Source organism: Abramis brama, assembly GCF_963993115.1.
Source record: "Abramis brama genome assembly, chromosome: 5".
NCBI lineage: Eukaryota > Metazoa > Chordata > Actinopteri > Cypriniformes > Leuciscidae > Abramis > Abramis brama.
The window spans coordinates 17,613,116-17,640,855 of NC_139967.1; the positions used below are offsets into that span (position 1 = coordinate 17,613,116).

Below are 27,740 nucleotides of genomic sequence, written 5' to 3' on the forward strand. Positions count from 1 at the left end.
TCGCCCTGGTCTCTCCATCTGTGTTCCCTTTGCTAGTTTCTCTCCTTGTTTTTTTATTGAGTTCTCACAAGTTCCTAGTTATGTTAATTATGCCTGTATGTATGGAAGCCCTGAGTTTCCTTCGTTCTAATGTCTGTTATCGTCAGTATTAACGTCAGTGCTTATGTGGTTGTGTTTATATTACTGTTTTGTTCCTTACTCCTTTGTTGTGCGCTTCATTACAACCAGACTGTGACAACTAATTTGTTCTATCGTTTTAGTAAAATCAAAACGAGGTAACTAATAAGTTCAATGTGGCCACGATTTACTAAAACAAGGGAATAAATTAAGTCGTGTGAACGAATTCTTAATTTGTGGCCATGATATAAAAAACAAATGAATGAATTAGTAAATAGTGGTCACAATTTACTAAAAGGAGAGAACCAATTCTTAATGCATGGCCACAATATACATATTGTTGTCTGCATGTCATGATGTGCAGGGCTCCGTAAAAAAATCAACATTCTTATTGAGGATAAAGGAATTTCACTGGCATTGAAATCTGAAAAAAGGTATCATGACAACCCTGATCTCTAGTTTAAACATTGCCAGAGATGAAGGAAATGTAGCAACAGTGGGAGACTTGATTCAATATGCTCAGCTTCAATGAAAAGTTCACAATCGTTTGATCCCACACCTCCTGACCTGGTCGATGTGCTAAAATATGCACAGAACTCACTTTCCTCTATGACATTAAATAGATCACAACATGATACATACGTTGAGCAGAGAGAATCCACACAGAGATCACTCACAAATAAGCTTATCACCTTGTTTTCAGACACTGACAAACTGTCCTCATCAATTAATGATGTTTAGGCCAACACCAAGGGAGGATTGCAACACCCTGAATGTCTAAAATACTGCATCTCCCTCCAAGCAAATTACTTCAGTCACTCACAGGAACACACCAATATTGACAGGTAAAGGTCCTCTGTGGCAACCACAGACACCCAATCTACTCTCAGAGAATCAAGAAAGAGCTAATCAGGATATTGCTTTAAGAGGTGCAACTACTGCAAAATATAAATTTCTTTAACAGGAAGGTGGAATAGACACAGTGAAGACGGTTACTCAATGCAGTAAAAGGGATCAATACATATACAACATCTTTACAACATACAGTTGGGTACACATAGGGAGTTAGAACTAGATTATAGGACGAAAAAAGAAGACAGAGCTCCAGTAATAGGACTATTAACATTTTTCGAGGGAACATGACTCAATTACTCCCCAGACTGCAGTGATCAAACAGGACAAAGCAAAAGCAAAAGCTCTGGAAAGATGGTGTTTAAAACTTCAGCTTGTTTCTTGACATTGTGTTAGAAGCAGCAGAATATTCCATACCACCTACACAACCCTTAACAGATGGAGGAGTAAAATATAAAGTAAGCACATATATTTCATGAAAAAAAGGCATTAAACTACCAGCTAGTTTCGGACTCTCAAGCATTCATAGTCCATCCTTAAATGCAGCGTTTTCATTTTCTGCATTTCGGTTTGACCTTTAATGTTATCTTATACTGTTCTTACATTTCTCCTAAACGGCAGCCCATTATATTAATATAATATAAATTGTTCAATATGGCTTATTAGAGGCCTAGTTGACAACAACTAACTGTGCTCACATTGTTCCAAATAAATTTGGGTAACCGTGCAGCAATTGTATAACCAAGCCAATAACAGCATAATGAAAAAATTAATGTAGTGTAAACATTTGCATTTGTCACTAATGTTCATCTGGCGACTCAAATTTGAGTTTGAGCATCAAATTAATCCAAATGCAATACATTTCCTCTACATAATATTCAAGGCCTTCTTCAGGATCCTTTTCTATGGGAGTCCAGAGAAACACAAGGCTGCGAACATAATGGTCCTCCAGGGAACCCATGCAGCTCATTAAGAGCGACTGATCTGAGCAGGGAACCCCAGCGGCCATTCGGTTCATCGCAGCATCAACAGCAGCATGATCCCTGGCCATCACCACACCCCTCACCCACTAAAGCTGGTTGGAACGAGGAGAGAGGGAGAGAAGGAGTGCGCCGCTCGAACACACAGCCATAAAGAAGAGTGGTGTAGCAAAGCCATTCCCTTACTGTTTGGTTCAATACAGTATTGATCGAGATGTGAACCCAGAGAGTCAGATATATTCTCTTATTAGCAAGTCCAAAGATCTTACTGGAGGCACATTAGAGCTGTGAGACTGGATAAAGGAGGGAAATACTACTCATTTTATTATCATTATTATTAAAAAAAAAATATTACATTATTTTAATTTTTATATTATAAACTGTACTGATAGGACCCTATTATTTCCTGTGAAACAATACTGAGTGTAATAAAAAAAAAATGATGTAAGAATAACCTATGAAATTACAATGACTAATTTGCAGTTAACATTAAACTGACACCAGGTCCTATCCAGAAGATATATGCTCCATGATAATGTGCAATATCTTTACATGAAACTGTCAAGTTTCTGTATTGTAGTGTGTTACATTTATGGTGTCTTCATTATTGTTGTTGTGTTGTTATGTGTGGATGCACCGTAAGGTTTGCTAATTCATTTCATTGTATAATATATGCGATGACAATAAAAGGAATTGAATTAAATCCACAACAAACGCAACATTTTGTCAGTCGTTTCTATTTCTCTAGTGTCGCACAAGACAGCCCCGCCCACACTCCAAGCTCATTGAGCCTAAAAAGCAAAAATTGACAAAGAGTGATTGATTGTGGAGGCTAAAAAACATTGAATACTATACGACAAATCCCTCAAGTTCAATTAGGAAAACCATACAAAGGATGCCATCTGAATAAGCATCTCATAATATACATATACAATCTCATACATATGTGATTTATAGCATACTCTGATAATCGAACAGCAGTCTGGGATTGAAACATGGATCAATAAGTCTTGACTGAGACTGATCATACTCCTGAACCACTAAACTGCAGACCCTTTTAGGGTATGCTCTGATTGTGATTATTACCATATTATACCATCTTGCCCCAGTTAATGAAGCAAATCCATTTCTTGCCAGGCATATTATGATCTGGGTGATGGACCCTCCTGTACTAAAGGTGACAGAGACTGCTTAATCAACTGACTTCCACCAATAAAATACTAAGGAAACAGGTTAACAGAGTGAATATTATATAATTTTTATATATTAGTAAAAACAACACTAAGTATAATATACAGTAAATATATATTTGTGGATACTAGTATTACTAGTAAGTTTTAGATGTATAATAAATGTATAGATGTATATAAAATAAAGCCACCATATTATATACATGGTTTTATTTGATAATATGATATATATATATAGCAAGTTATATATTTATATATTTATTTATATATATATTTTTATACACATAGAAATATATATTCACCTTTTGCAAATATCAAATTCACACATATACTGTAAATATTACGTGACATTAATGTCTAGTTTAAGAGACACGCTGTTATAATATGACTTCTTTATGTCTGTTATAAATAAACTCCACTGGCTGCCTCAGATGTCCAGAGGCAAATAGACAACTCTATATCCTGGGGCTTTCTGCACAGTCTCTTCCGCTGCAGGAACAGAACTGCTTCCACTAAATCTGTTTATTGCAGAGAGGTGATGGGCTGACGTAAGCCTCTGTGGATGGACAAAACAAATCTCCCTGCCATTAGGCAGAGAAAGGCAGGACACTCCCTAGTGGTGCCAGTAACTATACAGGGACCAGCATCAGTGTAACACCATGCCCGTCACGGCACAGTGCCCCAGGATGAGCGCACATCCCTGTGGCCCGTCAACCAGTGCAGTGGAGCCAGTCATGTTGTCCATTTTAAATGACATCACCTCTTCCTTCAATATAAAATGAGTCTGCTGGTGGTCCTCCATTGAGATACTATTATAGTTTTTCATTTTGATTTGAAAGTTTTAGTAATTTTGCTGTGTGTTTTTGTCATTTTATTCGTTTTTTAAAAAATATATATGTTTATATATTATTTTTCATTAATTTTTATTTCAGTTTTAGTTACTTTAGCAGATCAAGTTAAAGAGGCCATATTATGTTATTTTACAAAGTCTTGAGTTTGGGGTCCACTAGAATAAGTTTTCATGCTTGAATGTTTAAAAAATGTATTTCTCATATATTATACATTTTTGCAGAGCACAATGTGCTCTGATTGGTCGGCTGGACCAGTGTGTTGTGATTGGTCAACCGCTACGATCATGTTTTGGAAATGTCACACCCCTTTTACCATAAATGTGAGTTTCAACACACTGCTCAAGCAACTCAACCAGGCTTTTTTTTTCTTTTTTTTTCTTTTTTTGCATATGCCTTGGGCAGTAATTATTTAAATGAGGAATACTGTGAAGGTACGTTCCTGGAAGAAAACTCAAGACTACAATCGAAGCGTTTCAAGGAGATCAGAAACAGAGCTTACTGATATAGAGAATAACTCCATTTAAAGTGGACTTTGTGCTTTGTAACTTTGCAGACATTTTTCATGTTTAAACAGTAACATCACACACTTGAAAATGTAAAAAAAAAAAGAAGAAAAAGGAAAAAACATAATAGGTCCTCTTTAAACTAAAAGAAAATGAGAATTGTTGCCTTGGCAATTAGCTGAAATAAAAAATTTTTTATATTTTTATTTTATTTCATTTAACATGTATTTAATTTCAGGTAATTGAACTGTTTTTATGGTTTTAGTTCTAGTTTACTATAATATGCTTTAAGTGGACAAACAAGAAAACAGGTCTCACTGCATCCGCTTGTCGGAGAAAGTGTTAATGGCAGCACGAACTGACGGCGACTACACTTTTAAGGTAATCAGCTAACATAGCTAGTTCTTTTTATTGTTGCCGTTCTGTTTAATTTGAATATCTAAATGTTAGCGAGAAGAAGAAAAAAAACTGTTAAGATATCAATTTGCTTATGCAATGACCTTCGTTTATGCTCATCAAAACGGCTCTACAGAAGCACATACAAAAGACCTGAACCGGAAGCTATTTGACCTGTTTTACAGAATACAGAAGTTTATGCGCATAACCCCCATAAACCTGCTACTAACCAATAATTGAACTAATACCTAGTTAAAATAGCACTGCACTATCCCTGTATTAGAAAATACCTTGTGATATGACTTTTCTTCAAATATTTGAAATGCAAATGCACTGCAACTAAATAACTGTAATGCAATAATCACCATGTAAGTTCAATAGTACCAGGAACAAATAAAGCTGGATCCTTGTATTGAAATTCCTATGTTGCCTCTCACAAAACCATCTAACAATGCAAATCCATTTCAGAAACACTTCAAAAACAACCAAAACGAATAGAGCAATATCTCTAGGCAAATACGATGCAGACAGTAGCAATCATCTACACCAGACTATAACTGCTATAAATAAGGATCAGAATGTCCCCGCTGTATTCCTTGCTGGATATGAAGTAGCTCCTCTACACCCCATTACACCTCTAAAGTACCAGCCCGGTTGTAATTTTGGATCGCAAGCCAGACCCCGTGCATACAGACCCCTGGTCTGACTGCAGGCTAGATTCCCTAACATAATTTATCTATGTACAGGACCTCCGCTACACTGCCTGTGCTAGGGCCAAGCAGACCAATTTGCTTCTCCACTCAGTTCCACTGAGGTTTTTATCAACGACAGCATTAAAACCAGAGCAGATCCTGACCTCCTTGGGGCCCTAAGCAAAATTCTATTAAAGAGCCCCCATACCTGACCCATGAGCCATGTAAACCATTTGCCATTGCCACACAGTCACACCTGACACCCCAGTGCTCCCACTCCTTTAACTAATACTAATGAAAATGTAATTCCTAATATCAAAAATAGACATTGTTACTAGAAAATGTCATTCTTAATATCAAGAATTTACATTTTAAATGTGATCAAATAAATGTGTAGATGTGATCAAATTGAATTATTGATATCAAAAATGCATCCTGTGGATGAATAAAAGCTAAAATGGCTTGCCATAGCATGTCACTGTGTTTTAAATGATAAAAGCAATACTTGATACTTGATGGTTATTATTTACTGAGGGATGTGCATCATCCATATTGACCAGTATGTCCAGCCAATCAATATTTTAAATGCAATATAGCCTATAAATCAACAGTCATTGTCAAAACATTGCTTTCCATCTTGCTTTATCGCAGAGTTGTAACTAAACTGACTTGGAGACTAGATAATCATTGTCTTGTTTTAAAAGTATGTGCGCCTAATGAGGAGTGACATCACGCCCTTATTGTACTGGTCCCCACAGATGTTTCTGCTGGAAAGTGCGAGTTTCATTTCGTGCACGCGCATATGAACACGTTAACGTGTGACGCGGTTATCTTTCCGAGCTGCAGTTTATAAACAAACACCGTTGCCCTTTGTCGTTTAGCAAACGTAAAAAATAGTTGTATTTCACTCTCACTTTTTTCGTCAGGCACAAAGTCACAGAACAGGCCTGGAAGTGGCCGGCATTAGCAAGCAAGACACAGAAAGAGCAAAAGATGCCCTGCCCAGCTGGGTTAGACAGACAGACTAAAGCACATCAACTTAACTTTACTGTTCTTTGCTGACATCAAACGTGGAGAGGAGAAAACACAAGTCGACCTGATTGCTGTTCCCGCAATTCACTCTGATGGTGTTTTTTTTTTCTCTTTCTCTCTTTTCTCATCGATGTTGTAAACTTTCATTGACGCGCTTTGACACAAGAGAGAGGCGGGGCCATGAGTAATTTGCGGGGTCCTACGCAACTTGCGTAGTGTGCGTATAGGGCTGATCGGCTCTGATTAAAACGACAAAACAATTGCCTATTTTCTTTTTCATGTCACAGACCATGGCCATATGCTTCATAAATACTGCTTCCCTTTGGTTTAAGGTTTGTCATTTATATAAAAACCATTCAGTAACCATTCAGTGAGTCGCAATTTGAAGAATATTTGAACTTACCCCGTCAACACAACAACAAAATCCATAACATTCCACCCATTGCGGAGGTAGGAGCCTTTATGAAAAGCAAAGCCTAGAGCGATAATCTTGATCCCGGCCTCGAAGCAAAATATTCCGATGAAGTAGGGCTCAGTGTCGTCCTGTCATGATTGAGGAGAGACACAAGCAGTTATTCACACAAATTTAGATACAAGATGCAAGTTTACAATGAAACGATGTATAAAGAGGAACATAAATCTCTCAGTGGCAAGCGCACTTAATATTTTACAACTTTCATTAAACTGTTGTTCTTCCATAGAACACTGAAGCAGTGTTACTGAATACAGTAAAATAAAGCAAATTAAAGTTGGAGAATGGGGAGCCTTTTACTATTTCTCAGTATATTCTATATTCTCAGTATAACTATTCAAAGCAAACCTCTAATAACAGAGCATCTAAAAATTGCAGTTCATAAGTGAAGCACATTTTCAATACCCTGACTATATGGAAGTACATGACAAATGTTGAGACAAAAACAAATCAAATGGTGAGAAATAAACTTTTAAATTATTATAGCATGTACACATGTTTATAAAATCTCAGGAGAAATATACATGAAAAGAATAAGGCAGAATGTTCAAGAAGAGTTTTAGGGGACAAGACAGTTCATTTTTAAGTTTACTGTCCTCTTTTATTATAGACACTGATCAAATCAAATCAAATCTCAAGCACCAACAAAGATCTGTGGATCAATTTAGGAGGACGGTTAAAGGATTCATCGTTGAATGACTGACAGCAACTCACAAAGGATCGATGTGTCTGCTAAATGAATCACATAAATGAGGGCTACGCAAAATGTTGACCTACAGTAACAATTAAAAGTTTCTAAAGTAAAAGCTTTCTGCACCTGAACAGAATAATTCAGATTTTATATGGTAATGCTGCAAAAGAGACTAATACATAAACAACTATTATAAAATTGCAGTGTGATTAATGAGGGAAAGTCCAACTCACCAGCCGCTTTGACATGGGTGTCTTGTCTAAAGCTGGTAAATGCTGCTCTAAGCCCAGTACAATGCAGTTTGCTATGATGGTGGCGAGAATCAAGTACTCAAATGGAGTGATGGTGTTAAGGAAAGAGTCCATGGGATACAAATAGTTTGAATTAATTCACAGCAATAACATGATCATCAAGCAATTTTGGAAGCTATGGCAAAAATCAATAAAGAGCGGTATAAAGAACAAATAACGTAAATCTAGAGCTAATATTCACTTCATAGTGTATCTATGAGAGCCACTGAGACTTCTCAGGAATAATATTTAAAATGCACCATACTTTAACTACAATATCATTTTTTTATTAACAAGAATTACTGATGAAAATGACCTCACTTCATCTCAGGTACCGTATGGCTCAGTCAAGAGCTGTGTGAACTGCATCATTCCTCACACAGCTGCTGGTTAGTGGGGAGGAGGATAATTATTTCCCGTGGCACATCAGACTAGTAGACTCATTGTAGTCTAAGCATAAAGACATTATCAATAAATGGGAGAATTTCATGAATTATACTCCCTTAGTGCTGATACATGAGAACTGGGACAAAACAGCCAACAAAATTGAAAAAAAGGTTCATGGTTCAAAAAAAGTACTTTGGATTAATTTTGTTTAGAGGTATTCATATACGTTTGGGTACAATTTCCATTTCTCACAAAATGTGTTTTAGCCACCATTATGTTTCAAACTGATTTTCAGCTCAATCTGATTGAAATTTAATTGGAATAATTTCACAGGTGAGGTTGGCAGGTGAAGATATGTTTTGATCAAGTATCTCAATAGTCAATGATTAACAGTGGTTTGTTTAATGAAAAAAAAAAAATCATTACTCAACTGTCTATGACTACAAAGAGAAATTGATCACATATTTAACATTTGATTTATTTTTATTTTTTCAGTCCATGTTGGACTTCTAATAAACAATACAGCAAAGTTGGACAGCAAATGTGAAGCCTGCTGCAAATTGAAACATTTTCCCAGATATTGGTAAATAAGCATTTAAAATGCGTCACATTTCGTTTTAAGTTAACAAAATCGAAATGTTAATTCTAATCTTTATTCTAGGGTGGTAAAATATTCAGGCTCCATCACTTAGGCTTTTCCCTGGACGAGTTTTAAACACGTAGGCGTTTCAGCACCTTGGAGAGCGACTAAAACAGCCCAAACTCCTCCACGTCAAAGGGAAATGCTCAATTTCGCGAAATCATTCGGTTTCTGAACCATCAAAATTTGAGGACCGTCGGCTGGGCCTCGGAATGATATTAGCGCCCATAACGTTTAAGCACTAAACTGTTCCGCTTAAATTGGCTAGACTATCAACTTTATTGCTTTTGGACTTTTTCCTGCGACATAAGCTGCGAATGCTCTTATTATAACGCACAGACTAGCAGGTATATCTCAGTTACTTTATGACTGGCTGGTATTCCCAGAGGCAATTCTCCTGAGACTGCACAGCAATTTAGGCAGCCCAATGCAAGAGCTGTTCTGGTTGCCATGAGCGACAGAGACCGAGTCTCGTTTCCTGACTGAAAAGAATCAATACCGCAGTGACTGGATGAGAAAAGGACAAAAACAATAAAAACTCTAAATGGCATTTCACGTCACGAGACTTAGTCTACAGATATTATACATCAAATTTACATTCCGCATGCTAATCGCAAATATAAAGTAGGCTAATCTGAGCTATTTTCCGGGGACACGTAGCCTAGTATATCGAAACCAACTGACCCCTCTTGTAATGTTTGCTTCATCAGCGAGACACCACCCTGCATAGCCTACTGCATGTCATTTCAATCCAATAAGAGTAAATGTAACCGAAACAACTTTTACATAACTTATGTTGGATAAAACGATACATCTATTTCCGCCAAACTTTTGCGAGCTTAACTAACGTTAGCATATTAATAAATGTAAAAAAAACAAAAACACAAAAAACAAACACTGAAAGGTGAACCCGAATTACTGCTGATTACAAAGTCTACAAACTGTTTTTTTACTGTCATATTAGGCTATTTTACCCTCTTACAAGTGCCTGTGATTTGTGTAAAGGATATGGCCACTCTGTTATTTTCTTTGCATATTTCCGAATGATATTATCTTCGCTGAAGATGAAAAGGGATCTGTTGACTGTTAAGCAGTTCTGTTTGACCGGTATTGGGTTGTATATGGCCATTGTCCGGGCTCTCTGGGCCATTGTTTGCTTATAGACCCTCGGTCCGGCCGGGGGGCCTGGCTGCCGGATGACCCCTCTGACTGGACCCGCTGGAGAGCCACCGCCTCCATACCGGGTCGGGAGATCGTCTTCGAAGCGAGCCATTCTAGAAACGCGCAGATTTGACTATAGAAATCCAAATTCACATCAGACAGAGTGTAAGTTAGAAGCATCACAACGCGCGATGTAGTCCCAGCCACGAGTTCTTCTCATCCGTACAGGTCTGGCATCCACAAGAGCTTGTTCAGCCAGAGTTGCTTAAAGTATTCCAGCCATTCAGAGCACATCTAAACGCATCTCTGTTATGAACCGAACGCCAGTTAAAGTTTGTCGCTCCACCTTACACAATCCATCAAAAAGCGACCGGTCATTTCCAATAAAGATCCTTTTCACGCCTCACTCGAAGGATTTAGATAATCAGTCCTAATATAATTCATAAGTCCTATCAGAAAAGGTGCCTTTACAAACTGTGTCGCGATTGAATGGAGTCAAGCCCACAGATTGTAAGATCCCGCTCCCCTGCGCGCGATGCTGATGCAGATGCTTCGATGTTTTCCTCCGATCTTGCCTGCACTCTTCGCTCTAACAGATGATGACACGCGCAGTCCGTCGCCCTCGTGCTTTTATCGTTGAAATGAAACCGAGCAAAGGACATTAACACCTTTTTTTCCACTAGACCGTAGCCTGGCGATGAAATTTTAATCAATTTCTGCAGCCGCTGGTTCTTCTGAATCAGATCACGTGACTGTGAGGCAGCCTGTCAGTGGCTCCACCTGTACCGCTACAGTCTCCATGGCACTGGGGCAAGAGGGGGAAATACAGCGTGTCCTCTTCCACACCCCAGCAGTTCATTAAACAGTTACTTAAATGGGTTTAATGTCTACTTTAAAGCAAGTTAACAAGAATCCGGCACATTATATGATGCGTCGGTGCATCTGCAGCTGCACTTCCCACAACTGTAAACAGATCGTTGATTTATAAAAGGGAGGAACCGGTGTTGGGTGGGGTAAATCAGGACATGATCTCGTGACGGACGCCTTTCGGAGGCTCTTCTATCTCTTTCAGATTTACATTAACCCTTCAGTAGAGCTGAAGCCTACTCTGTTTGTAGCCTAAACCCCGGTTTTTGAGACGTTGTATCCCACGGGAATTTCTAATGGGTTTTCGATTTGACTACATTTTGCTCTATAGGCTACATGCCGTAGTAGGCTAATTTACGTGCCTCAAATTACGTGCTTGATCAATCACCTTTGTAGCCTACTCCCTTTTAAAGCACACATGCAGTGGATTTGAGTTTCAGATATGACTGCATGACATTTATGTGGTAGAACAAAACGTGAAATTTACTTTAAAAAATACTTTGCTAAAAAAAAAACAGTGCTTTTTTTAAAAAGTTTCTTGTGCTTTGTTTAATCAAATTAAAAATACAGTAAAACAGATATGCTGTAAAATATAATTACAATTTTAAAAAATCGATTTCAATATGGTTTAAAATGTAATTTATTCCTGTGATGGTAAAGGTGAATTTTCAGCAGCAAATACTTTAGGCTACATTAGATTAGTCTGCTTAAGAAACATTTATTTTCAGCAATATTGAAAACAGTTGTGCTGCTTAATATTTTTATGGTAACCATATGTATTTTCTTTTATGATTCAGTTCCAAAGAACAACATTTGTTTGTAATAGAAAACTTTTGTGACATTATAAATGTCTTTACTGTCAAAATTTGTATAAATTTAATGTGTCCTTGTTTAAAAAAAATTCTTATTGACAAAACGTTTGTGTGTATATATGTATATATATATATATGTGTGTGTGTATGTGTGTGTGTGTGTGTGTGTGTGTAATTTTATTATTATAATTATTTACGTTTGATGGAGTGATAGATGAAACACTGAATTTGTTACATATACCTGTAATTCATAATGTGCTTTAGTGAAATTGTGTGTGGGCCACAGCTAAATTACAAATGACCAAATTAATAATTAAAAACACTGAAAGCTTTATTTCTCACAGAAAGGACATTCAAATTCTGTGAAAGTAAAATTCATAGTGAAATTTCAATAAAAACAGATTAGAAAAAAGCCCTGATCTCTGCTCCTGAGAAGACACAGAGTTAAAAAAAAAAAAAAAATTAAATGGCTAAAAAAATTAGCCAGTAGAACTTGTTCATCTGTTCTACTTACGATTTCACTTTACTCATGGTATTCGGCTAAAAACCCTTTGTTTTTAATACCAAGTATATAAAAATGTACGCTTAAAAATGTCTATTAGAAATGTCTATTATGCTAATGTCTATATCTTGTACAATTAAGGAGCCTCTTCATCATCCTAATAAGAAAAAACCTTGTGAGACATGCATTCAGATACAAAAGGCCATTGATTAAATGTCTTATTACAAAATGTCCTCAATGGCATGGTGATAAAATGATGCTGTATCTCTGGACAAATTGTCCTCACTTGGAGCTGAGATTCAGGAAATTATGTGTTGCACTCCTGACCATATTTATTCGTTAAAGGCCACAGCACATCCCGAGTGGAGGCCTCAGGGTTGAGTAATTGATATAGCCGTGTTAGCTGACTGAATTTGTTCCACCTGAGCAATGGTCTGATCACCTAGCATTTGGACTGTGCTGTCTGCGTGGTTCTGGCCTGGAACGGCCTCAGAGTATCTACATTTCGTAGAGCCGCACTGACAATGGAAGTACTTTTTCTTAATTTGCCAATAGGGATCACCATAGTCAAACCTGATGAAAGAGAAAAGAATGGATAAATACGACAAATAATAAGGGATTAAAAAGAGCTAGAGGTTTATAAAAAAAAAAAGTTATAAAGGTTTACCCAAGCTCGTTTCCAGCTTGAATAGGCTTGCTTGCATAGAGTGCAATTCGAGGAAAGCGCATGTCCTGGTGTTTGGTGAACACACGGACAGGGAACAGATTGGGTTCGCAAAGATGATTCATAAACCTACTAACATTACCATAGAACTGGGCATCAATGCAGTAGACCTCTCCAACCTAGAAAGAAAAAAAAAGTCACCATTAAATACACACAAATACGAAGCAATTCAAAGTGTGCTTAAGCTCCATACACATTTTAATATACTTTAGCACCCCCTGGAAGTCACATGTATGAAATGCATTTTCTAATCATTTCTAAATAATTTTTGCTTTCTAAACGCAAAGTTTTGGACAAGACAAATCTCTAAACTTGCCTTATTGTCTAGGTTGAACATGTATGAGTCATTTTCCCGAACATTAGCTTCTCCATCTGAAATGATTTCACCTGCAAACCTGCACACAGAGCAAAATCCGTAGGGCAAAAGTATTTAACCAAAACAGCATGAGATTAATCATGTGTGAATAATTCATAATTCCCCTAATGGCTTTAATTTTTGTAGAAAATGTCACATTAAATTAATATGGTTGACACTGGAGTCAGGAGGGTTTTTCAGAACACAGGCTGTCACAGTAAAACACTTATATACCAGGTTAAAGGGATAGTTCACCCAAAAATAAACATTTTGTCATCGCTTACTCATTTTGTCATCGCTTACTGTTCCAAACCTGTATGAGTTTCTTTCGTCAGTTAAACACAAAAGAAGATATATTTTTAAGAATGGTGAAACTCAAACAGTTGACTGTAGCCATTGACTTCAATAGTAGGGAAAAAAATACTATGGAAGTCAATGGCTACCGTTAACTGTCTGGTTACCAACATAAAATAAAATATCTTCTATTTTATAATATGTAGAGACAACTATAATAAAAGCCATTAAAAACAGTGGTATCCAAACAGGTGTAAAGCAACTGATCAGAAGAGAGGGTCATACTCGCATACAAAGGTTCCCTCTGGAATATCCTGTAGTGCTCTGACCCCCCAGCCCATCCTCTCAGTCCTAAACACCTGCAGTCTCACCCTGAGGATTAGAAAATTATGAAGTTGTGAAAAATATTCTCTGAATGTGTTGTAAACTCTGAATCTATGCACTCATATGCAACAATACATGTATATTAGTTATATTACCGAAGGCCATTCTGTATCACTCTATTCCGGCATGTTCTCCAACAGGAACAGGCGTGGTTACACTCAAACAGGAACGGTGGATCATTCCTGCAGAACTCTTTCAGCAAGCGGCCATCCTGGGTACCAATAAATCATAAATACAGATAGTCATGGTTAGTGACTAGGAACGTTGTAAAACAGCAGCAAAAAAAAACGGGACTGGCATCAATTTATTATGTCACTGTATTATTACCATGTGATTTATACACTAGCACTAGCAGCATCTTACCGTGTCATACCAACAGCGCATGCTGAGCTGGCTACAGATACAGCCGTTGGACGCACAGTCATCTTTACAACTGCAGTGCTATTCCAGTGAGAGAGAGAGAGAGAGAGAGAGAGACGAGCATTTCATATAGCTGTAATAACAGCATTTACCTTGTTATGGCTTTTGACACTACAACATCCTCTTACCTGTAAGTGAGTTATGTTTTCGTCTATATTTACTTGAGATGTAAAACAGTTCTCTGGAACATATTTGAAGTTGCTGGGGAAGGGCTCAAGGTCCACCCCATTCACGCAGGGCACAGGGACGTCCTCGTAGCCTCGGGACACATCTCTGAAACACCACACACAACAGTAACGTAAGATTTACCCACATTCTGTGTCAAATATTTTTGGGGCCAATCTTCCTTCTAAGCTGCACGTGTTCAGAACTGTGTGGAAACTATAGATTTATTGAAGTCAAGCTAAATGAATGGGATAGTGATTCAGCTGTAGCCAGTTTTCATAGATTTTTAGTATGGATCTGAAGCGGCAAAGAATCTTGTTTGGAAATATGCAGCACTGATTAATTAAATTCCAAGCACTTTCAATTGCACTATCAATAGAGAGTAGCAAAAATAATAGTTAACAAAACATGGAAGCCTAGTTGAGACAAACTAAATCCATAAGAACTACAACAACATCTACAAGATGCTTGGAGAAAGGACAGAACTTCTAAAATTGTGGTCAAACCCTGATCTGATCCAAGATTTAATCTATGTGTCCTTGCATTACCTGCAGAGGAGTCTTTCTCTGAGGCCGTCTCTGCCTCTCCTAGCATCTGTCAGCTTCTTATTGGTGTTCAGGATTGTCCACATCTTAGAATTTATAATACAGCAGTCCAAAGGAGTCTCGCCGTCCCTGTTCTTCAGATTTACATCTGCTCCTCGAGACAGAAACAGCCTACAGACAATGCTTCAGATTATTCCTGTACAACCGACAGATTCAACTACAAACCTTTGTAAATTCTTTGATGATACAAACATTAGGGCCGTGACACACCAAGCCAACGGTCAGCTGACGGTCAACGTCAGGCCATCGGTGAGCGTCTTTTGGGCTAGTTTTTGCAGTATGTCCTCACGTCGACGGCAGTTCGGCCGATTCAGCATGTTGAAATCGCTCTGTTTACGGTTTACTTTATTTAATATTTGTATATCTGCAGTCCTAGTTTTGGTTTCTCTTTTTGAATGAGAAATATACTAGACTATTGATACCTACTGATATAGACAATTATTTCCTTACACGCAGAGCTAGTTCAAGCGCAGCTTTATGTCACAAATGCAAACGCAGTTGGCTTTTGTCACCGCTAGTTCTTTGATGTCAGCTTGGTGTGTCACGGCCTTAAGATTCATTCAGGGATTCCCAAACTGGGGTTAGTGAGGGAACTGCAGGAGGTTAGTGAGTTGAAGAGAAGAAAAAAAAGCATGAATGTTTCACCATTCATTATTACATATTCGGGACTTTAGCGACCCACATCTATATCTAACATGGATGGATCTCTACATGTTGCAAGAATATAAAGGTTTAAATTCTCCTGATATTAGAGAAACAATTACAGAAGAATATAATAAAGCATATTGTTTGTTAAATTTTGGATCTTGGAAGGGTTCACTTTGAGCAAATGTTCTCAAAACCATCATCACAGTCCTTGTCAGAGGTCATTTCCCAGTACATTCAGCATCTGGCTCATATTCCTATAAAACTATAGTTTTCAACATCTTCAAAAACAATATTTTGACAGCTTCTTCACCAGATCCACCATCAAGTGACAGTGACACTAATATCTGATTGCGTTCAGTACTTGCTCTGCAGTAAATCGCCATTTGAAGCTTTTCTGATGATACTTCCTATTCTTTTGTTTTCTGCCAGCCATAACTACTAGTGAAATAAATAATTTAATTTAATTTAATTTAATTTAATTTAATTTAATTTAATTTAATTTAATTTAATTTAATTTAATTACACTTATTAAGTCATCAAACATTCAATTATTGTTGTGCAGGAAAAAAAATATACACTTACACTGGTACATGCCTTTGGTCGTTAGCGACCCTATACAATTTATTTTTACAAAAAATGAATGGGAAAACAGACATTCCTTTATAATTTTTTCTTGTTATACTGTTTATAATGAATTGATTGAGGAATACTAAAAAGGTTGATGTCTAACTTTAAAAAATTAATGAGGAGGGTAGTGAATTATGTCCCGGGTCACTAAAGACCCGAGGTATGCGTTTTAAGTGTTAAAAATATTTGATTTGATTTATTTTTTATTATTTGTTTGTTTACCTGCATGTCATGTGAACATTAACCAACATCAGAGGTTGTGAACATACAAATTAAATAATTAAAATGTTAACTTAAAATATCGGGGAGTAATTCAAGCAAATATTTGAGATCAAAGGTGTTCGGCTGACAAAAAAGTTTGGGAATCCCTGGATTAATCTATTTATTCTGTATAAGTTGTTTAGATATATGTTAATAGGGAGCATAACACAGAGAAGGTGTAAATAGGAGGTGGACCACTACTAAAAAAATTAATGGAAAAAAATACAATAACGGCCAAAATTAAGGTCAATATATTTTGGAAATTTCAGTTATCAAATACATCCAAAAGTCATTTATTCAAGCAGATATGAAATGTAATTGTATGCCTATTAACTACAGAGAAATCTGGAGTGTTTCCTTTAGTGTTACTCAGTTGGCCTCGAGTAAAATTACTTCCCTTAAAGTGGGAATAACATTAATAGTTCCTTTATATTTCAGTGCTCGTATCATAAAAATGCTTTTGTTTCCAGTTATCTAGGTACACTCTCTCTGTTCTACACTTACATTACACAGTCCAGCTGGTTCTGTCTGACAGCGATGTGGAGAGGTGAGTCTCCATGGATGTTCACAGCGTGTAGATCAGATCTCTTGTCAAGCAGCAGCTGAGCGATCTCATCACAGCCAGAGAACGCTGCCCAGTGGAGGCAGACATTCTCCTCCTAGAAATCAGACCACAAGCAACATTCATCTCTGGTGGATATATTCTCAAATCCATCGGTATACTCTACCGTTCAAAGGTTTGAGTTCAGTAAGATTTTTATGCTCACTAAGGTAGCATTTATTTGTTAAAAAATACTGTCAAAACAGTAATATTGTGCAATATTACAATTTACGGTTTTATATTTTAATATATTTCAAAAGTTAATTCACTCCTGTGATAGCAAAGTTGAATGCAGTGATGCATTTGTGCAGTCTCATTTTAAAGATCATCAAACAAAGTGAGATAAATAAGTGCATTAAAAATCTGAAATACGCAGACACAGACCTTATCTCTTATTTGGACATCAGCTCCTGCTGAGATCAGCATCTTCATCTGCTCCAAACGCATATTCTCAGTTGCCCAGGTAAGAGGAGCCCACCCACCATCATCCTGACCAGAGGAACCCATAAACCCATTATTATTACAATCCCTTTACTAACAGAACCAAAGCACTCCAGTATCCATACAGCATCTACCAGTGGGTAATTCTGCAGTTGAGTACTCTACATCCTCACAAATAAAAAAATGAATTTACTGGTAAATAATAAATATGGCATGTACACAAAATGTATATTTTATATGCCAATAACAAACTTGTGCACAGTGTTACCTTACAGTTGACGTCTATGGATGCCATTGAAAGGAGATACTGCAGCACACCTGTGTGTCCTCTTCTGGCTGCCAAATGAAGACATGTGGAGCCTCTCATATCCTGTAAGTTGAAGCCATGAATTACTAGATTTTAGACATGCAAAAGCCTTGGCATACAAGTCTCAGTATGTAGTATAAGATAACCATACCAAAAAAAATGTATTTCAAAGTTGAATGAGAGATAAAGGGCTGCCATCGTACCTTATGACCAGTAGAAGCACCAGCTTTCAGCAAGTATTTCACTGTTTCAAGATGATTGTTCTCACAGGCGTACATTAGAGGAGTTCTCTGCTCCACATCACACATGTCCAGGTTTGCACCAGCCTATAGAAAGATAAAGAGATCATTCGCATTACTAAAATTCAGCATTCATTAGAACACATTATATTAGATGTAAATATAAATATATAAAAGTAAAATAAAAGTAATTTAAGTTCATAAACATGCAATGGCATCAAATACTCCACACAATACCATTCAAAAGTTTGTGGGTCAGTACAATGATTTTGTTTTGTTTTTTTAAAGAAGGAAATTAAAACTTTCATGCAGCATTCAGCATTTAAGGTTACATTTCTCAAAAGTGACAGTAATTAATTTTAATATAGTTACAAATAAATTATTTTTCAAATAAATGCTGAAATTTTTATTCATCAAAGAATCCTGAAAAAAAAATGGATCACCATTATGTGAAGAATGTGAATGTGAGAATATCAAGAAGCACAACTGTTGAGGGATTGGAATAATTTCTGAAGGATCATGTGACACTGAAGACTGGAGTAATGGCTGCTAAAAATTCAGCTGTGCCATCACAGGAATAAATTTCATTATAAAATATATGAACATATAAGGAACTCCCGCACACTATCTTAACTTGCAATTTAAAATAAGTGGGACAGCAATGGGCTCGAATTTTGCCCCTAACTATGCCAATCTATTCATGGGTTTTTTTGAGGAGAGTTATGTATTGAATACAGAAATTAATCCTTTCTATTCAAAGATCATCAAATGGTATAGATACATTGACGATATATTTTGTATTTTTTTGGGTGATCACGATGAGGCTCGAGAATTTGTGAAATATTTGAATAGCTTGGTTGACGACTTGGAATTTACCTCTGAAATTAATTCGTCTAGAGTACACTTCCTTGATATGTGGGTACAGAAGAACGAAGGCAGTTTGACTACAACTTTGTTTACAAAAGAGACTGATCGTAACACACTTTTACTCGCTACCAGTTTTCATCCGACTTTTTTTTAAAAAGGACTGCCTAAGAGTCAGTTCTACAGATTAAGGAGGATTTGTTATTCTGATTCCGACTTTATTGAGAAATCGAAAATCATGAAAAATAAATTTTTGAACAGAGGTTACCCTTCAGATTGGGTTGATGAAGCATTTAACACAGCTTTTAAAAAGACACGGTCTGAATTGCTAAAAAAGAAGACAAAAAAAACAAGAAAGTATTCTTTTGCTTGTATTACAACACATTCACCTAAGTCTAACATGATAAAATAAATTTTTAAAAAACACTGGCATTTGTTGTCTTCTGATTCGGAGTTGAGCGATATTTTTAGACATCCTCCTTTGATTGTATACAAACGCGCTAGGAATTTAAAAGACAGCTTGGTACATGCTCAATTTCAGAGCGTTAGTCCTCGTGCATCTCAGAGTTTACTTAGTCCTATACAGAAGGGCAATTATCGTTGTGGGAATTGTGCTCAGTGTAATAATACTTTTAAAACATCATTTTTTTGTCATCCTAGAATTGGCAAAAAATATAGCATCAAATCTGTGATTACTTGTGTTTCCACTCATGTTGTGTATTTGATCCGTTGTCCTTGTGGTATAGGCTATGTGGGAAAAACGTCACGTCAATTGAAACAAAGAATTAGTGAACATAAGAGTTCGATCAGAAGAAAAGATATCAATTATCCAGTTGCGGCACATTTTTTAACTTTGAATCACGATGTTACCTCTTTACGCTTTTGTGGGATTGAGAAAGTAACTTTGCCACCTAGAGGTGGAGACATTGAATTACTTCTACAGAGACGCGAACTGTTTTGGATTTACACCCTTCAAACTTTATCACCTATGGGTATGAACGATGAAGCATGATTTAATTTAATGTTATAGTGATGCAATTGTTTTGATTGATGTGTTGTTTCTACTATGTATTCACAATGAGTTTGAGTGGCTATGGAGCCTGACTGATTGTTGTAACTGTTTAGAATTACAATTTGATGCTGGTTGATGACGATGTGTTGATTATGTGTTTTTAGATGATCTTGTTAATCTTTATTGATTGTTGTAACTATCATTATTTGTAACTGTGTATGATGTGGCTGATTATGTATTCCCAATGAGCTTAATTATCTACAGATGGAGCTCTGTTAATTGGTCATGTGTTTATCTTAAAAGAGATGAATTTGAACATTTGTTTACTCCTGATGAAGGTCGTGTGACCGAAACGTTGTGCATTAATAAAAATTTATTTTAAATTGCAAGTTAAGATAGTGTGCGGGAGTTCCTTATATGTTGAAACGACCTACCTGGTCTTATTATCCTACGCACCTATTACTTACAGGCGTGCGATGGAGTTCGTGCACTAATTATAAAATATATTAAAATAGAAAATGATTTTAATTTATAAAAAATATTTAACAATATTACTGTTTTGACTGTATTTTAGATCAAATAAAAGCATATGCTCATGGTGAGCATAAGAGGCTTCTTTCAAAAACACACACAAAAAAAAAACTTGCCAACCCCAACTGGCGTTTTTTAAAGGTGTATTTAAAGGAACATAGATAATCCTTGAATGTGCATTGTTAGCATATGCAGTACCTGCACTAGTATATGGCAGATCTCTTTATGGCCCTCCTCAGCAGCACAATGCAGGGGAGTCTTTCTCTTCTCGCTGTCCATCCGCAAGTTTGGGTCCACACCTTCTACTGATTACCATCAAAACAACCACACATATCAATCACAAAGCTGTTTGTACTATCATGCAGATATATATATAAACTGATTGCCTGAAAAAGGTCTTACCCAGCATATGCAAGATCCTCTGGAGCTCTCCTCTCTTAGCAGAGAAATAAAGCTGCTTTGGGGGCAGCTTGAATTTCTTATACCTTTAAAAAACATGCAATCATTTTTTTAAGTTTAACAAAGCAAGACTACAAATTGTGTCCAGTCAAATAAATAATAATAAATAATGCACTTATTTAATGATACAGGACCAAGATAGTAGTGATAATAGACAGGGATACTTACTTCCCATCCTCCAGTGCATTTAAAACGCTTTCCATTGATTCTTTAGCAGGGTCAACAGCTCCACCAACAGTAACAGAGTCCAGTTTAGCCCTGCTGTGAGAAACAATCATAACGTATATAGAACAAAGTAACCAGGGTGAGCAAACACATCACAACATTAGACAAGTGCAACAAGCTGGGAACAAGTCCAGTTAGACACAATCAAACACCAGGATCGAAAACTTACTCCATTAAGGCGGTGTCTCTTTTGTGTGCGGGCACAGCAGCTGTTGGCACTGCAGTTACACAGTCAGGTTTGGGGATCGTGACCTCTTTAGCATGGCTAGCCTCCTCGCCGCAGTGGGGGCAGAAGACCTGACCTCTGATCAGAGACGCACAGCTCCGGTGAAAGCGGTGAGAGATGTTCCCATCTGGCTGACATTCCATAAATGTCCCCTGGATTAAACAGACCGCTATGATATTACTTTTGACATTTCAGTGTATCAGGGTTTAATGTCCATAACTGAACTATTAAAGGTGCACTAATAAAAAGGTGTAATATTTCATCATTAAAAAGTGCAGCCCCTAAAGGATTTAATAGTACTTTTAAAATCATGCACACCCACAAGACTGTAGTTATATCAGTGTGCTAAAAACACTTATTAGTTATGGCTGATTGCTAATAGCTGATAAAATGTGATAACTGCACATTTCTATAACGGTATTCCAAGGCCAACACAGAAATTATTCCCCTAATTGCTTAGGAGTGCACTATTCAAAAAAAATTAAAAAAACATTCATAATGTTGCGTTACTTCTAAAAAAAACCCCACTTCATTCACCACTGATTTCTTTAGAATAAAATGACTACTTTCATTTAGCAAGGATGCATTAAATTGATCAAAAAGTAACAGTAAAGACTTTTACATTGTTAAAAAAAAATCAATTTAAAATAAATGCTGTTCTTTTGATCTTTCTATTTATCAAAGGATCCTAAAACAATGTCACATTTCCACAAAAAATTGTTAACAAGAAACATTTCTTAAGCCAGCATATTAAAGGCCCCAATATACTTCAAGCGAAACCGAAGAACCAACTGATGTGACGTCATTTTGAAAAAAAATCTTTCCGGAAAAGTTCACTCCGGCTGATAAACACCTTTGTACTACCATTGGTCCGTTGCGATTACATAATATGTAGGTGTAGAAGGTGTAGAAAATGAAATTGTACTTCTGATGAAACGAGGCTCTGACACTGTTTTACATGTTTCATGTTTAATACGGTAAAGCTGCTTGATTTTAAGCAATCTATTGTATAAAGTGTTGTATAAATAAATGGCCCAGCTCAATATAAATAACTAGAGTGCCGAACTGCAGAGCTCAGACAGACATATCCATGTTGCTATGATCAGATGCCTTTCTAATGCTTTATTAAAAACTCCTTGCTGTTTTCTCAATTTTGTTGTGTGTTTATTTAGTTATTGAGAGGAAAGCACACAGTACATATTTACATATTCACATAAGCGCCATTCTCAGCTGTGTGGGCGGTGTCAGATGTTCGATAACAGTATATCGCCGCTCACGTATTTCGAACTTCGTTTTACCCCTCAACAAAGAACGAAAAAGAGCATCAGTATATCGGGGCTTTAAGGCTAAATCACACCGCACGACAAACGCCGAAAGATGACAGTTCATCTCTCCCTTGGCATTTGTCAGGTCATGGAATGTCTGAGAAGTGATGTACTGTAATCTAGTGATTGTCTATGTTTGTCGGTGCGCTGTGAATTGGCCATTAGAATGATTTCTGAAGAATGATTTCTGAAGGTTCATGTGACACTGAAGACTGGAGTAATGGCTGCTAAAAATTCAGCTTTGCCATCACAGGAGTAAATTACCTTTTGACATATATTTAAAAGTCATCTTTCAAAAACATAACTTTTGAACAGTAGTGTATTTTTTACTCACAGCCCTGCAGAAGAAACCACAGCCTGGGCAGCTCTGGTGTTTCACCATGCCCGCACGATGATCCTCGCACAGCACGAGCAATGGAATCCTCAGAGAGGGACGCATCATTTCCTGCTTCAGAATCACCTTCCGACATAAACTCAGCTAGAGAGAGAGAATCATATACACTCAAAAATCCAGTTAATGTCCACTTTCTTGAAATCTATAAAACATTCAGTCAATCAAACACATTAGTATAATGCTATCACAAAGACATTGCAATATGCTACAGTTATTAGTTGTGAACGCAACTATATTTAGCATCCTCCGTTGCAGCAGTGTGAATGTAGCCAATGAGTTCATTTTGCAACTGATGGAAAATAAAAGAGATGAAGCATGTTCTACCTTTCCATCCACACTCTCTACAGCCATGCACTTGCCCTCAGCCAGAGTTACTACATCCGGGTTCTTCGGTGTCTCCATTCGACAGCTACACAGTGGAGGTTCCAACATGTCATCAGCCTCCATGTTCTCTTTATCCTCCGGCAAACCTGATAAACACAAAAACCACCTGCACTGTTCAATTTAAGTATAAATAACTGGGTTTAAGAACTTGAAAGCAGATCTTTTACTGTTTGGCTACTAGGAACATCCTATGCACTAAACTCTTCCTTCTCACACTAATTTTGTCAGTGATCTTATATTAGATTAAGCGAATGTACAACAAAGGGTTGTTTATTTTTACACAAGAGTCTGCATGCATGTTGCCATGTGGTCTTACTGCCTCACAAAGTCAGAATGTTCTGTCTGAAACCTGTCTCTGCTCATTCTGAGAACAACCTATCAGATGAAAACAAACAGACAGGAAGTATACGCATTTCATGAGGTGGCAGCATGAGATACATAAAAAGCAAGCAAGCAGTGGACCTCAATTCTAATGTCTTCAGGTGCAGATATGCTCTACCTGTGGGAATTGGCGTGAACATGCTATCATGAGCAAGAGCATGTAGAGGCAGCTCTGTGTATTCTTCAGCATGGCCTTGTGGAACGCCCTCCGATTCCTTGTTCTTGTGCAGTTCTGCTGCATTTTCTTTCTCATCCCTTGAAGTTTGCTTCTCTGGTTTATCAGGACTAACTTTATTTTTGAATGCCTCCTCAATGGACATCTGCCCACCTTTGGATCCTGCTATATGTGAGGACTCCTGCAGGGAAACAAAGATCTTAAATGTTCAGATTTAACTGAGATGGATGACTGAATTTCACACACATGGAAGTAGTCTCTAATGTGCCAGATATCAGACCTGCTCATTTGAGGAGGACAACGACACATTCTGTTTCTTGGACACTTTCGGTTTCTTTTTGGGAACAAAATTATATAAGCCCATTTTTCTTTTCCTCTTCTTGGAGGCTGCAGAAGGATACAAACAAAGGAGCATGCCATTTGTTTTACTCTCGTGTGTTCTAAATTTAATTCAGCTTAGCTTTTTAGCTAAAAAAAACCCTACCTGTTTGTGTTGAGTCTTTGAGTTCCTGAGGTAAAAGGAGATGATGTGTGGGTGAAGACTCCACGTCTCTCTCATTCACGCTTTTCACTCTGTTCATTGTCTTTGAATGTTGTTGCATTAACAAAAACAGACATCCATATAATAAATATATATGTATTTTTTTCATAACTTTGGGGGCAGAAAGATTTTTTTTAAAGAAATTAATACTTTCATTCAGTTAATATGCATTAGATTGGTCCAAAGTGACAGTACAGATATTTATGTCACAAAAGAGTTCAATTTTAAATAAATTCTGTTCTTTTGAACTTTCTATTCATGAAAGAATCCTGAAAAAATGTGTTTTGGGTTTTGTTTTCATTACTATCAGGGGTTGATGAGGGGGGGGCTCACTAAGGTACTATTAATTTGCACCCATTCATTTTTTTCTTGTCCCGGGCCCCATTAATTTTACAACCCACCAGTGCAAATCTTCAACCACATTCCGAAATGTTTGTTCGTCCCCCCACACTTTTTGGAGATAATCAATAATCATGTCTTAATGCACCTTCCACATTTATAACTATGATGCCTGCACGCAACTAAAAAGTAAATAACATAAGCAAGCAAACAGCAGGCTACCTTCAGAGCAGATGGAGCTGGTGCTGGTCTAACCATCGTTTTCCAAGCCAAACGTGGAGGAGCAGGATTCACAGCTTTAAACTCCTCCGGCTCTCTCTGAGCATCCCCTTCGTGTCTGGCTGCAGGTAAGAACAAAGTAGGGATGCTCTTGGCAGCATTACCAGACTCAAAACTCTGTGTTTCTGGAGCATCTTGTTTATCTTGCTGGATAGAGTCATGATTTCCTGACATGATGTTTTCAGCTGGTGGCTTATGGGGTGTCTGACCAGAGTGAAGCTGAAAGCTGGACCATGTGCTCTTCCTGTAGCCTGGAGAGCTCTGTTGTTTACCAGCTTTTGGAGCAGCTCCGAGGGATTTAGGCTTCCTGCCTCTTTTTGGAGGATTCGCAGGGTTTTCCATACCTAAAACCATACCGTAATGCAACATAAAAAAAATGTATTTTTTTATTTGATAATTGAATCAAATCTGAAGAAAAATACCAGACACTGTTGTGTTATGGAATACATTAACTGAAGCGTAATGACAGGAATGTAATTATTTAGAAGCATGAATAACCTTGAAATCAATTAACTCACCTTTCTTGGACTTGGCCATGGCAGAGGGAACCTGGAGCAATCCAAGACCACTTCCAAGTTCCTTCCTCTATATGAGAATTTACAGTGTTATAATTTAAAATAGAACAAAAATGTATCTGATCAATACTTTTTATTGATTTTCCCAATGTCAATATTAATCAGTTATGTAATATTAAATATAAACACACACACATATTAGATAGATAGATATGCAGGATAGGATATATATAGGATATGCAAATTATATTGTATGTTTGCAGTCTAATGGTTATTTCTTATTACGTAAAAATACATAAATAGAGCAATTATGGTTCTTGATATTATATAGCCTAGGCCTATATTTAAACCAAAAATATATTTATTGGTAATTATCGATCTCTGAAGGGCTGCGTTTCAAAATCTAATAAGCGGTCTACCTAGAGCATTTTGGCCATCAAATGCTGTCTGATTACATCTCACCCGATTTTGGGACAGCCAAATCTGTATCTTTGGCCCTCTGAAAACGCTAAATCTTCCTTTCTTTGCATTGCTTAAGAGACATGACAGCCCACTATCATCCTCGTGATTTAATGCGTCTTATAACTGAGAAATATAACAACATTTGTTAATGTTTATGTCGGATGTAGCGCGCTCACAGTGGGATGAAACAATGTAGCTAACATAACACGCGCATGACATCAGCCACAACAGCACAATTCTATACGAAAACATGCATGCACCTATAAATACAACAACGTCGGTCTTGGGACATTTATCCACAAAAATAACAGCTTTGCTTATATTTACCCGTTAACTTATGATGGTTTGCATTTTTGTGAAATAAGGTTCATTCCGAAAGTTTAGAGGTTTGCCTTCCTCTCTTTACTTCCCTGCTACATGCGCCCTGCGACTGTCATGTGACCACACAGCGCCCTCTACTGGTAAGGGGAGAGGTTGAGGATTTGGTTGGGGAGAACAAAAACAGATTTAACCCAACATGCTACACTCGAGGAACAACTTCTCAGTTACAAAAACGATAGTATTTTCTGTCAATATGTATCACTTTATTTAAGATTCACGTATCACACGTATATCACAAAAAAATATAATACATTCATTTATTTAAGATTAACGTATCACACGTACAGACCCTTTCCAAAAAAATTGAATATCATGGAAAAGTTTATTTCTATAATTCCATTCAAAACGTTAAACTTCCATAGATTATAGATTCACGGCCCACAACTTAAACGATTTCAAGTATTTAGTTGTTTAATTGTACATAATTTGGGCTTCCAGCTCATAAAACCCACGAAAACAGGATTTCAAAAAAATTGAATATTACATGAAATCACACAGTAATTACACAGTGATACCATGGTCATTGAACCAGGTTTTGGTTATTTTGGCAGTGTGGGCAGGTGCAAATCCTGCTGGAAAATGAAGGAAGCATGAAGTGCTCTGAAAATGTCCTGGTAGACGGCTGCGTTGACTCTGGATTTAATAAAGCACAGTGGACCAAAGTCCTCTTTTCTGATGAGAGCAAATTTGGCATCTCATTTGGAAACCAAGGTCCCAGAGTCTGGAGGAAGAATGGAGAGG

The 27,740-nt window shown here is 37.1% G+C and overlaps 2 protein-coding genes across 3 annotated transcripts in view; both read right to left on the minus strand.

Annotated features, from left to right (window-relative positions):
* The window catches only part of cacna1ba (calcium channel, voltage-dependent, N type, alpha 1B subunit, a), a 106,793-nt gene extending 96,315 nt beyond the window's left edge, over positions 1–10,478 (minus strand). The window contains exons 1-3 of the mRNA XM_084113650.1: positions 10,091–10,478; positions 8,010–8,105; positions 7,017–7,156 (exon numbers count right to left, since the gene is read on the minus strand). Coding sequence (XP_083969776.1) covers positions 7,017–7,156; positions 8,010–8,105; positions 10,091–10,366 — 512 coding nt within the window. The 5' untranslated portion in view covers positions 10,367–10,478. The remainder of the gene's footprint in view (positions 1–7,016; positions 7,157–8,009; positions 8,106–10,090) is intronic.
* A 1,765-nt stretch (positions 10,479–12,243) lies between these two features.
* ehmt1a (euchromatic histone-lysine N-methyltransferase 1a) lies at positions 12,244–27,068 on the minus strand. 2 transcript variants are annotated; one of them, XM_084114089.1, is made up of 24 exons: positions 26,946–27,068; positions 26,160–26,226; positions 25,585–25,985; positions 24,967–25,066; positions 24,763–24,869; positions 24,426–24,663; positions 23,867–24,012; positions 23,483–23,626; positions 21,767–21,975; positions 21,541–21,630; positions 21,316–21,398; positions 21,112–21,218; positions 18,471–18,593; positions 18,229–18,330; positions 17,904–18,008; positions 17,423–17,577; positions 15,326–15,493; positions 14,741–14,885; positions 14,556–14,633; positions 14,288–14,403; positions 14,094–14,180; positions 13,476–13,554; positions 13,103–13,278; positions 12,244–13,008 (listed from the first exon to the last, which is right to left on the minus strand). In XM_084114089.1, the coding sequence occupies exons 2-24, from the start codon at positions 26,176–26,178 to the stop codon at positions 12,807–12,809; spliced, it is 3,180 nt and encodes a 1,059-aa protein (XP_083970215.1). In that variant the 5' UTR covers positions 26,179–26,226; positions 26,946–27,068; the 3' UTR covers positions 12,244–12,806. The 2 variants fall into 2 exon arrangements, with proteins under 2 accessions (XP_083970215.1, XP_083970214.1); XM_084114088.1 differs by having other exon boundaries at positions 21,541–21,633.
* Between the last annotated feature and the right edge of the window lie 672 nt (positions 27,069–27,740).

Coding starts and splice junctions, on each gene's coding strand:
- ehmt1a (XM_084114088.1), bottom strand. Junction 23,627..23,866: donor TAGAGAGTGTGGATGGAAAG/GTAGAACATGCT, acceptor CTCTCTCTCTAG/CTGAGTTTATGTCGGAAGGT. Junction 14,404..14,555: donor TGCGCTGTTGGTATGACACG/GTAAGATGCTGC, acceptor ATTGGTACCCAG/GATGGCCGCTTGCTGAAAGA.